This window comes from Perognathus longimembris, chromosome 7, assembly GCF_023159225.1.
Source record: "Perognathus longimembris pacificus isolate PPM17 chromosome 7, ASM2315922v1, whole genome shotgun sequence".
NCBI lineage: Eukaryota > Metazoa > Chordata > Mammalia > Rodentia > Heteromyidae > Perognathus > Perognathus longimembris.
Genome location: NC_063167.1, coordinates 44,787,704 through 44,799,897, shown reverse-complemented (window position 1 = coordinate 44,799,897; position 12,194 = coordinate 44,787,704). Strand labels below are relative to the sequence as shown.

At 42.2% G+C, this 12,194-nt stretch overlaps 1 protein-coding gene across 1 annotated transcript in view; it reads right to left on the bottom strand.

Moving 5' to 3' along the window:
* Window positions 1–12,194, bottom strand: part of Cachd1 (cache domain containing 1) — a 219,176-nt gene that overhangs the window by 8,321 nt on the left and 198,661 nt on the right. The window contains exons 17-24 of the mRNA XM_048351479.1: window positions 10,312–10,434; window positions 9,098–9,197; window positions 8,892–9,008; window positions 6,669–6,829; window positions 6,243–6,329; window positions 5,244–5,360; window positions 3,539–3,690; window positions 983–1,144 (exon numbers count right to left, since the gene is read on the bottom strand). Of these exons, the coding sequence (XP_048207436.1) occupies window positions 983–1,144; window positions 3,539–3,690; window positions 5,244–5,360; window positions 6,243–6,329; window positions 6,669–6,829; window positions 8,892–9,008; window positions 9,098–9,197; window positions 10,312–10,434 (1,019 nt within the window). The remainder of the gene's footprint in view (window positions 1–982; window positions 1,145–3,538; window positions 3,691–5,243; window positions 5,361–6,242; window positions 6,330–6,668; window positions 6,830–8,891; window positions 9,009–9,097; window positions 9,198–10,311; window positions 10,435–12,194) is intronic.

The following is a 12,194-nucleotide window of genomic DNA, read 5'->3' as shown; positions in this document are numbered from 1 at the left end:
TTAATGGTGTTAAAAAGACTGTGAAAGGCCAAGTCTAGGGCAACACTGGATGATGGTCATCCTTGCCGAGCCAAACTTCAGCGAAGGTAGGCTCTGTCACCATCCCTTGGGGGTAACTCGGGCAATATTTCCCATGTGGTCACCAAACAGCCTAATAACCTGCAATTACTGCTGCAAGGCTGAGACCAGCCCTGGCAAGCAGATTAGACCTTTTTCAACCAATAGATGACATGTACTTGTTATCCCAGCTACATGGGAGGCTGAGATAAGGGAAGGTCACAATTTTAGGCCAGTCCAGACATAAGAGTTTGTGAGACTCTTATCTCAAAAGAAGAAAGTGGGCATGGAGATGTGCATGTGTCATCCCAGCTACTGTGGGAAGCATAAAATAGATGGATCATAGTCCATCTTGGGTGCCCAGGAAAAAAATGAGCCCCTATTTCAAAATTACCAGTACAATGAAGTGCTGTAGGTATAGCTCAGCAATACAATACCTCCCTACCAAGTCCAAAGCCCTGAGTTCAAGCCCCAGTATTACAAGGGTACAGGAGATGTGATTCTTCAAACATATGTACACACACACACACACACACACACACACGTAATAGCAGTTGTAGTAAAATTGTAATAAAATGGGCTTGTGATCATGGCAATAATGATCCAGGGTACCTCTGATTCACTCATCTTTTTAGAACTGCACAGGCAGCATATCTGACACACATGATTTTCTACCCTGCACCCTGTTCCTCTGATTGGCTTATCCATAGCAGACCATGGCAAACTAATGTAGGCAAGAAGGGAGAGGAATTCTAGGAGGCTGGCATGGTTTAGGCACTACATTTTTGAAATGTCTAAAACGACTTCAAAGCATTTGGAGATGTAGCACTGCCCTTTTAACTTTCTCACAGCTTAAGCAACTGACCATTGTCCTTGTAGCCTTGGACCAACCTGCAGGAGGCTCTGGGACTCTCTCTGCACTCACCTTGGGCAGCAAGAGGAGACATATGTTGGTGACTTCGGCGATGAATCTGGTGGCGGTAGGCATACACTGCCAGGACTAGTACCATGATGCAGCCCATGATCCCTCCGGCCACAGGTCCCACAGGGGCACTCTTGATCATATTTAAGGTGATCACCTCATCACCTGTGGTAAACCAGCAGATGTTTCTGATAAGATTTCCCACCAGTGGTGGAAGGCGGGTGGTGAGATGGGAAGGGCCACCATGGCAGGGGTATTGGTGAACAGCTGTGATACACCCCAGGTTCTTCATTAAACACCCACCAGATTGTGGGGGCCAAGACTTAACTACAGATTCTTAAATGTTGGCTGCTAGAACAGAGCAAGAACACACAGGGCAAGGCCTGCTGCAAGTGAGCATGTGGACATTCCTTATACACACAACACCCAGTGCTAACAGAATGCTTGCTACTCTTGGAAGAACAGAACTATCACCTTATAGAGAGGCCAGAGCACTCTGGGCCTATCTTAGGGGTGGGGGGAATGTCTTACGACTTACCCACTGAAACAAGGGACATGAGGAATAATGATGGTGATGGTGATGGTGATGGTGATGGTGATGATGATGATGATGATGATGATATAATAATAATAAAAATAGAAGAGATGTGCTACATAGATGGAATTTCAGGGCTCTGGTTCCTTCTAAGGGATCTACTCGATTCTTCCCACTAGGAAGTGCAGGTAGGCATACACTAACTTCATGAGTAAGTTCATGTCAACTGTGCCCCCACTTGGTTCATTAGTAATAGGCAAGTTCAAAACCTTCCCCTGCTGCACATCTATGTTCATTGCTGCACTATTCACAATAGCTAAGACATGGAAACAGCCCAGATGCCCCACAATAGATGAGCGAATCCAAAAAATGTGGTACCTATACGCAATGAATTTTACACAGCCATTAGAAAGAATAAAATTATTTGATATGGAAACAAGATCTCTCTTCTTAAACTTTTATGTCTTGGTGATTTGTCATCTTTTCTTTATGTATGTGTATTTACATGTGTATCTTCAGGAGGGTGGGGGAAAGGGTACAGAACTCAAGGGAAAGGGGGTGTACAAGTGCAGTAGTGGAGCTCACTGGACATGGATGAAAGTAAACTATACAACTCGGGGGTAGAGACGAGAGGGAGGGACTAGAAGAGAAGGAAACACTGTAGGAAATGAAATGTACTCATTACTTGATCCATGTAATTGTAATCCCTCTGTACATCACCTTTAAAATAACAAAGTGAAAAAAACAAACAACCCTTCCCTTGCATGATGGCTTTTCTTCTTCTAGGCAGGCTTATTAATGTGGCAGCTATTAAAAATCAAGGCTACTCAGGAGGCTGAGCTATGAAGATCATGGTTCAAAGACAGGAAAATCCATGAGACTCATTTCCAATTAATCACCAAGAAAGTCAGAAGTGGAGCTGTGGCTCAAAGGGTAGAACATCAGCCTTCAGTGAAAAGGCTAAGGGACAATGCCCAGGCCCTAACTTTAAGCCCCACCAAAGTTAGACAATCCCTAACTTTCGATGGTTTGGCTCCCCTCCCCCCCGCCCCAGCATTATGATGATAGTAAAGCGAATGAATTTTGTGAAACTGTGCACTGCCTTTGGAATCCAGGTCCTTTCCTAGGATGGTGACATGATGTACGATCCTGTTTCATGACGCAGGGCAGTAGCAGAGGGTGAGCTGTAGCTCTGCCAGCCACAGGATCACCAGCAAGGGTAAGCTGCCAGCGCCCTACTGTGAACTACATTGTTAATATTGATGGGCTAGGTATAGCAAACACACTTCAACTTATTATTATTATTTAACTCAGGATGGGTTGGTCTGGATTTAACCCCAGTCCTAAACTGAAGAGCCTCTGTATTAACTAAAGCATCAAATATTTGGCTCACCTGCCAGCTAAGAATGAGAATTTGGGGTTAATTCTAGAAAAACACTGAAAAAAATAAATATCTAATGAGGGATACAATCTCCTCAACAGTATTCTGCAGCTCTTGGGGTTGCCCTCCATTTGGTGTCCCTGTCCCCTCTTCTAAGGTGCTGGGGCATCACTGGGTCACTCTGGTGTCTACTGACCCTATGCCCTGAAATACTGACTTGAAGCTCCTGCCCTGTGAAGATTACAAGGAGAGAGAAAAGAAGGAAGGCTGGGAAGAGACAAGCTGTGATGGCTCTGCACACCGCTGGCTGTGAGTTTCTGACAGCTGCGATGCACATTCAAACACTCCTGCGTTCAGCCATGCGGAAATCAGGCCTGTGTTCCTCAGAGCAAGCTTTATGGGAATGAATTCCAGGCTTGCAAAATTTGGCAGGATGAGTTGGCTGCTTCACTGTCTCTGTACAGAGTACCGAGCCAACTCTGAAGGTAATTATCTGCCTCGGTTTTTTGTAACTAAAGACTACTGTCAAAGGAATCAGGAAAAGTTGGGCCAAGGATGATTATTTAACATGCTCAGTCCCAGGACATAGGTAGGAAAATTGCATCTAAAACTCAAAATTGCTCGAGGTTCCCAATATACATACCTATAGCTCCCATGTCATCAACGTAGGGACTTTTGGCTCCCACAATTCCCCCGAAGCATTCCTTCTGGGGTGCACAGTATGATTTGTCCAAGTGAGTCTTTCCATCACTGTCCACCATACACCACTCACAGTCGAGCACACCAAAGCAGTCCCTGCCGGAGACAAGGCTCTGTGCTACAGAAAGCGCAGGAGTGGGTGGGGTGGGGTGGGTAGGGAACATGCAGCCAGGCCATCAAACAGTTCTCTGGGCTCCAGGACTTACTGGCACTGTGAATACTGCCCTAGAGTTGTCTCTCCTTATAAAATGGTATTAGCAATAATCTGCCCAGGGAGAGCTGGTTTAGGCTTTTCAACTACATGCAAACGAGAAATGCAACTGCTCTGTGAATTAAAATCAGGACACCACACATCACGGATTGATTGTTGCAGGGTTACATAAAATCATCATCATAAAAAAAAAAAATCAACCAAATGGAAATTGCCCCCATGGTTTCTTAGTTGTCCTTTCTTTCTTCTTCTTCTTCTTCTTGTTTTTTTTTGTTTGTTTGTTTTGTCTAACATCTCCCATGTGTGGTCATCATTTAAATGAAAAGGAGAATCGAATATATTTAGGAATTACTAGGCCAGTTAAAACAGACTTCCTAACAGGCAATTTCTTCAAGCCTTTAACATTCTGTGCATAATGACTCTTAAGAGAACATATTACTGTCAGTGTTTCTCAAACCTAATTGGTGTGGGTTGCCACGTAACACCCCAAATTAGCCAATGCAGATGGTAGACACTTTCTCTGCTGAAGGAACAAAAGTGGATCTGGATGTTCCTTCTATGCCCTTATTCTGCTTAATTGAATGGTAACCACCAGCTATGAATGAACTGTTCTTCCTACTCTATTTGGTCTACCATAGTCACTGCTCCATAATATCTACTCTATAACACCCTCAGAAAGAGTGGGGAAAATAGGAAATATGTAGATTTTTGTTTTCAAAAGTGTCATTTACACAGTCATGGTGGAACATACCTGTAATCCCAGCTATTTGGGGGCTGGGATTGGGAGGATTGTGGTTGGAGATCGGCCTAGTCAAAAAGTTTGTGATACCCTATCTCTGCCTCATAAAAAGGTGGCTGTGGTGGTATGTACCTGTTTTCCTAGTTACACAGGATGTGTAACTAGGAAATAGGAGGAGTGTGGTCCAAACTAACCTGGGTAAAAAGTGAGATCCTATCTCAAAACAACCAATGCAAAAAGTACTATCAGAGTGGCACCAGTGTCCGTCTTGGGAAGTGTGAACCCAAGCACTGCTGAGAAAAATCATAAAAATGAAATGAATTAAGTAAATTTCAAAAATCTGCCAAGAAGCAAATATACTTTTTAAGAAAATAAAATGAAGAAGTTTCAAAGTATCACAGGGGTGCTTTTCTTTCTGGGCCCAGGTGATCCTGTTCCCTTGCCTTGCTTCTTTATACCATGTCTCCATTCATTTCAAGAAATACTTTCCCGCCACAGATGAGGCCTCTAGCTTACTGTATAAATGCTGAATAACTGTGAAAGTGGGAACTGAACATCTAACTTAGTGGACAAAAGGCTATGGAAATTTGTGTCACAGCTGAGAAATGGGTATCTTAGAGCACCCATAATGGGAAGATAAACATGGTGGGAAAAGCTAGACGAGGTTGCTGGCTGCTGTTCTAGGCTGGGTATGCTTACCCACTCTCTATCCTCTGGCTGCACCTGCTGTTGACACACTGGTGCAGAGCATCCTGCAGGCCAGGATCAATAGCTGTGTACGTCACTGGCTCCTGGTGGACCTCGCAGCTTGGGTTTCTGTGCAGGAAACAAGTCTTAAGGTCAAGATCCACTCCCTCTACCTTCTGAGTTCATTTTGCCCCTGATAGTCCACAGGGCCAGACACATCTGAGTTGCACTCCTGGCTTTGACACTCTTTAAAACCTTGGGTCAATTGTCTCACTACTCTGAGCTCCAAGTTGTTTATATTTATGTACGCTAGAAATAATATATGTGCATATATCTGTGACATACATATATGTATGAAATCATTAATATTCAACATAGCAGGACTGCATAAAACCAGAAGCAAGTGTTACCTTCCTTGCTCAGAGTTCTCTATTTTATTTTTCCAAGGTAACCAGTGTTAGTTGCTTAATGAGGACCCTTTGAGATAGTTTTCCCTGTGTCTAAACAAACATATACTGTGTTGGTATGTACATGTACAAAACACTGTTTGGAACTCTAGGGAAGGGATTAATCATGAATAACTGGTCTTAGAGTTTGCTAGTTAGTAAATATAAATAAATGACACTATATCACCTTGAGTACATGTGCAATAATTACCTATATACGGGTTAATTAAAAGCTAAGTGACTCAGTATACATAAAGTACTGGACACATAAGTATTTAGTAAATGCTTATAGTTCTAATTTTTTACATAGCATCTACATTTTTGACATTTTAGAACCATTTAAGTTTAACAGCATAATAGACATTATTTAAAATCTGCCTCATTGACTAGCTTCAGCATTAGAATGGGTCATAGCCAAACTCCAAATAAATTTATAGGAGGACTTACAGTATTTTGTATATAGAGATCAAATACATACAAATGCATATACATTCTCTCTCTTACACACACACACACACACACACACACACCACCACCACCACCACCACCACCACCACACTCTTACCTGTTCTCTGCATTGGTGAGGTTGCCAGTGCACTCATTGACCTCTAGGGGGCACTCACAAGGACATTCACACTCATTTTGTTCCATTCTGTAAAGAAAAAGGGAGTCACCAAGTCCAATAACAGCATACGGTACACACAGTAGGGAAATAAAATTTAAAAAAATAAAAATTCTTTGCCAGTTACAAATGATGGTTAAAACAGACATTATCACCAAAGGTTTAAATACACTACCGTTATTAATCCATACCCTGTGGGTAAGGACATGCAAAGCATTCAGCTTAGAGTAGTTCTGTAACCCAAACTTTCCTTCTCCTCAGGACACTGTCCTCCTCTTCCTCATATTGTGAATGGCTTCAAAATGCCCAGCATCAGTTAGAATATTAAACAGTGTGGTGAACTTGGACCACAACCCAGCCTGTCTTTACCGGTGACAGTTGAGGCAAAGCCGGTCCACCATGCTACAAGCACAGAAGGCGAGGGAGTCACACGTCTCATTGACAATGCCAACGAAGGCATTGGTTCCTGGGATCCTGGTCAGTCTGTATTTAGAACAGTGGCTGCCATGCACGAGGTTCGTCAGATCCCCCTACAGAACAACCAAGGTGTCAGCACAACAGACAACAAACAGTGCCTAAACTAGGCCTTTCTTTGGTGAAAACAGCTCTTTATTCATTGGCGAAAACACCATAAACTAAGACTTTGCTTCTGCTGGTAAAAGTAGTCTAGTCATTGTCAAAGATATGGGCATAATGTGGTCCAGAGAGAAGTGAAATCCAAGCATTGCTGATTGAAAGAGAAATGTGGGAAAGAATTCCTCATAATTCCACCAATCAGAGATAATTTCCATCTAGCTGCTGTGTACATGGAGGTATTCTTTTATTCACGCTTATACAAATTCAGATCCTTTTTAAATTTTTTTATTTTTTATTTATTTATTTTATAGATTTTTTTTTCCCCCAGAGCTGAGGACTGAACTCAGGGCCTTGCGTTCTCCAGGCAGGCACTCTTCTGCTGAGCTGAATCCCCAGCCCCCAAATTTAGATCCTTATAGCTGATCTTATAATGGTTCTTAAATGTCTCCTTTGTAAAACAAACAAACAAACCAAAACAAAACAAAAAAAAACAGGTCTGTTCTAAAATGAGGACTAAATGGGGGTAGTAATAACATCCTTTGCTTTGATGACATCATTCCATAACCACATACTTTTTTTCTTTTTGGTGGTACCGGGATTTGAACTAAGAATCTTGCTAGGCAGATACTCTTGCTACTTGACTTGAGCCATCATATAGGCCCTTTTACCTTTGTTATTACTTGAATATGGCCTTAGTGGTTTTTTTTTTTTTTTTTTTTGGCCAGTCCTGGGGCTTGGACTCGGGGCCTGAGCACTGTCCCTGGCTTCTTCCCGCTCAAGGCTAGCACTCTGCCACTTGAGCCACAGCGCCGCTTCTGGCCGTTTTCTGTATATGTGGTGCTGGGGAATCGAACCTAGGGCCTCGTGTATCCGAGGCAGGCACTCTTGCCACTAGGCTATATCCCCAGCCCCTAGTGGTTTTTTTTTTTTTTAACCTGGGCTTGCCTGAACTGCGATCTTCCTTTAAGACTTCTGGCACAGCTGGCTGGCTGGCATGTTGTGCTATGGCATCTAGCTATTTTTATTGGTTGAGATGTGATCTGGGGAACTTTATTGCACAGGCTGACTTTGAATTAAGATGCAATTTCTGCCTCTCAAATTGCAATGATTACAGGCATGAACCACTACACTTTGCTATTATTACATTCAATTATTAAGCTTCTCTTTTCTACTGCATAATTGATTTTTACAACCAACTTCTTTCAATTTAGTTTAGGATTTTCATTTTAACCTGGTACACTTGCAAACTTAATTTTTAGTTACATATTCAACAATTTCCATAACACCTAATCTAAATTAAAATTTTACTTCCTATAAATAATCCTCAAATTACACATAGTTGTTTTGTTTTGTTTTTGTTTTTGTTGCCAGTCCTGGGGCGTGGATTCATGGCCTGGGCACTGTCCTTGGCTTCTTTTTGCTCAAGGTTAGCACTCTACCTCTTGAGCCACAGTGTCGCTTCTGGCTTTTTTCTATATATGTCGTGCTGAGGAATTGAACCCAGGGCTTCAGGTATTCGAGGCGAGCACTTTACCACTAGGCCATATCCCCAGCCCTACACACAGTCTTCTAAGCCACAGAGAGAGCTTATTTTTGGATGACTTCCATGAGAGTTCCCATTTAACAGAATGATGTAAATTGGTCTTAGGAATTCAAGGAGGTTGGGCAATTTTAAGACAACAGGAAGAGAGAAGTACATGGTACCATGTACATTTATACAAGAGTGTGGGAACCAGCTTCAGCAGATATTTCAAAGGCATGGATTGGGAGAATATTTAAACAAACAGATCCCTAACAAAATACCAACTGTGAGACTTAAAAGCATCCCCTTCTCCACTCCAGGATTTTTTTTATCCGCTAGTCATCAAATTGGGAGCTGGACTAGAGTCTTGTCCCTGCTAAGCTTCTGCAATTATAAAGCAAGGATATAGGAGAGCAATACTCGTTTTTCTTGTTTCCTATTTTATGATGGGAATGGAGACATACTATTTGACAATGTTGAGGGAAAAAACTCACCACAAGGCTAGTGTTGAATTTATAAAACCTCTGGACTGTCCGGTCGCTGAAGCTGTTACACAGGTTCTTCTTCACAAAATTGGGGTGGTTTAGGATATCATTTGCTACCAGAGGCTCCTAACATGGCCAAAGAGCACAGAAGACAAATGTCAGGTAATGCAATGCAGGCTGTTGGGACCTGGGCACATCAACTTGGCAACAAGTACCTTGTGGGTGATATGTTGCTGTTCCACAGGTGCATGTCCTTTGGGGTCAATGAGAGTGGGGTGTGCCACCAGGTAACCCCTGTCTTCCATAATGAAGCACCTGCACCAAAACAAGTAATGTCCTTTATTCACCTGAGCTGCGTGTCTGGCCTTTCAGAGGAGTGTTTACTTGGCTAGTCTCGAAACAAATGGCTTTTATCTCAACTTCTCAAGAAATACTCATGGAAGATATGAAGGAAAGCTAGTGGGCAGCTAGACAGATACATTATTGCTGAGGTGATGGGTCACCTGGGATGTAGGTTAAGGAGAGATCCCCATACCTCTATGTGGTCACTTACATAGTTCACACAGAACATATCCACCCAGTTCAAGAAGGAGGGACTCAAAAATCTTTTGCAAAGATGTAGAAATGGGATGTTAATTTATGGGAGGAAGCAGTCTTGGGTATCTATAGTGACAAGCTTTAAGGGAACCATCTAATTTCTTCTCTCAGTGATAGACATACACACAACAGAACATTCAAGATATATAGAAAAACATACTCAATGGAAACAGTGCATAAGGCTGGAATAGCTTTAATTAAGACTATCTACTGCCTTATTTTGCTGTATATTAGTCATCTCAGTCAGCAATCTGGCATGTCCCCATCAAAGACCAATGGGAGATTCAGCAGTGACATGAAGCGTGGACCATGAGATTGAATTAGGAAGGCTTTTTTTTTTTTTTTTTTTAAGCAGCCTGCATTAAATCAAGGGAATGCCCTTGCTTTGATCAGACATGTTCTTTTGAAATTCAGAAGGCAAAGACTTTTAGTTCCATGAGCCTCTTTCTGGGGAAATGTAAAAAAGAGCAGTCTAAGCAGCTAAAATTTCACAAAGACTGGTTTAATGACTAAGTTAACATCAAAAGTACAACCCTAAAGTACCCTTTGGTCTTTCTAGTACCAAAGATATGGGAAGCCTCTAATTACTGACTTTGAGGGAAACAAGAGCTTTGGAGCATTATGTATTCCTCTTGTTATGTACTGTGTCTATTTGTCTAAATCATAAACAGCATGCATCTTAGAAAAGGGGAAGATGAGAGAAAGAACAAAAACCTCCATAATAGAACCCCCAGGCTATGAACTTGATTTCCTTCTTGACTATAACTATATGGATGCCATTCAAGGTTGGATTTTGGTGGTTCACAGGAGATTGTGTCCCTAAAGACCTTACCTTATTTTGTTGCCACCGTCTTGGTTACATACTGGTAACAGGTCCATCAGAACCTTGTAGAAGTATCTAAGTGTGAAGTCAATGCCCATCACAGCCACTGTGTGCCCGGAAGACAGCTGTGTGCTGGATGTGAGATCAATGAGAAAGAATGGATGGCTCATTTAAAGTAAAAGCAAGTCACAGGGACATTGCATAGTCAAAGAAATATATTCTCATTATCCCTGCCCTTTTCCTATGCCTGTAAAAAATGGCTCATTTCATGTATTGTGCAGATTTCATAAAAGAAAACATGAAGATTTAAGGTATGACTTTCTGAATAAGGGCAGTTTGGACCATGAGCAGTTGTGGAGTATAGCGGCTCTCTTGAAATCACAAAGGTGCAACGAGTTTGGCTGGACTTTTTGGCAAAAAATAATAATAATAATTTTTTTTGAGTGCAGAAGTATTAGGGTGGGAAGCTGAGTGCCTGGATACAACAGCTATGTGAAGTAAATCCTTAGTAATGAAACCTGAGCAACCCTCTTAATTATTTCATCTGTAGATAAGGACTGAGATCTCACAATGGTCTTCTTACTGGTGTTAGGTCACCCATAACTCGTAGGAACAATGTCAAGTCTAATCCTCTCTCCACAGCATTAAGGTGGCCTCAACTCAAAAGCACAGTTCACATTCAAGAACAAGTGTTGTCTGGTTCACAAGCCACTGTTTTCTCCATCTTTCAATGTTATCTATTCTCAGAGGAAGGGAGTCAGGGAAAGGAATGCCTGGTATCATAATACAGTACCCATTGCTAAGTTTTCAGTAGATCTCAAGTCAAAACATGGCCCTGCTGGATTCTATTTATGTGACTTCATGGATGCTATTTAATCTGAAAATGGAGACAATAGGTGCTACTTTATAAACCTGCTATTAAGATAAAATGAGATGGAGTTTGCAGTGATTAGCAGGCTGCCTAACACAGAGAAATACCCAAGTAGGTTGAGAATGAATTCTTTCAGAGAAAAGCACTTCAAGGAATCTCTAGATATGTCAACAGCATCTATCTTGTAACCTTTGTTCAGTGTGTGTGTGTGTGTGTGTGTTCCCCTTCTTTTCTTTTTGTGCTGGTGCTGGGTCTTGAATTCACAGTCTGGGCTGTCCCTGAGCTTTTGTGCTCAAGTCTACTGTTCTACCATTTGAACCACAGCTCCACTTTCAATTTTGGGGCAGAAAACTGGAGATAAGAGTCACATGGATTTTCTTGCCCGGATTGGTTTTGAACCATGGTCCTCAGATCCCAGCTTCTGGGGTAGCTAAGATCACAGGTGTGAGCCACTGGTGCTCAGCTTGTAATCTTTGTTCTTTGAAAACTATACACATGGGGCTGGGAATATGGCCTAGTGGCAAGAGTGCTTGCCTCATATATATGAAGTCCTGGGTTCAATTCCCCAGCACCACATATACAGAAAATGGCCAGAAGTGGCACTGTGGCTCAAGTGGCAGAGTGCTAGCCCTGAGTTCAAGGCCCATGACTGGCAAAAAAAAAAATCCTTATAAAAGAAAACTATACACATGAGTACTGGATGGGCCTGGACCACCTACCCATAAGCTCCTGTATTCTTTTGGTTGATGGTTTGCAGGGTTCATTCAACATGGCACTTTTAAGAGGCCATTGTTTATCACCACCCTATCTGATTTTTCTTTTTATGTTTTTGCCAGTCCTGGGGCTTGGACTCAGGACCTGGGCACTGTCCCTAAGCTTCTTTTACTCAAGGCTAGCCTTCTACCACTTGAGCCATAGCATCACTTCCGGCCTTTTCTGTGTATGTGGTACCAAGGAATTGAACCCAGAGCTTCATGTATGTTAGGCAAGCAATCTACCACTAGGCCTAACTCCTGGCCCC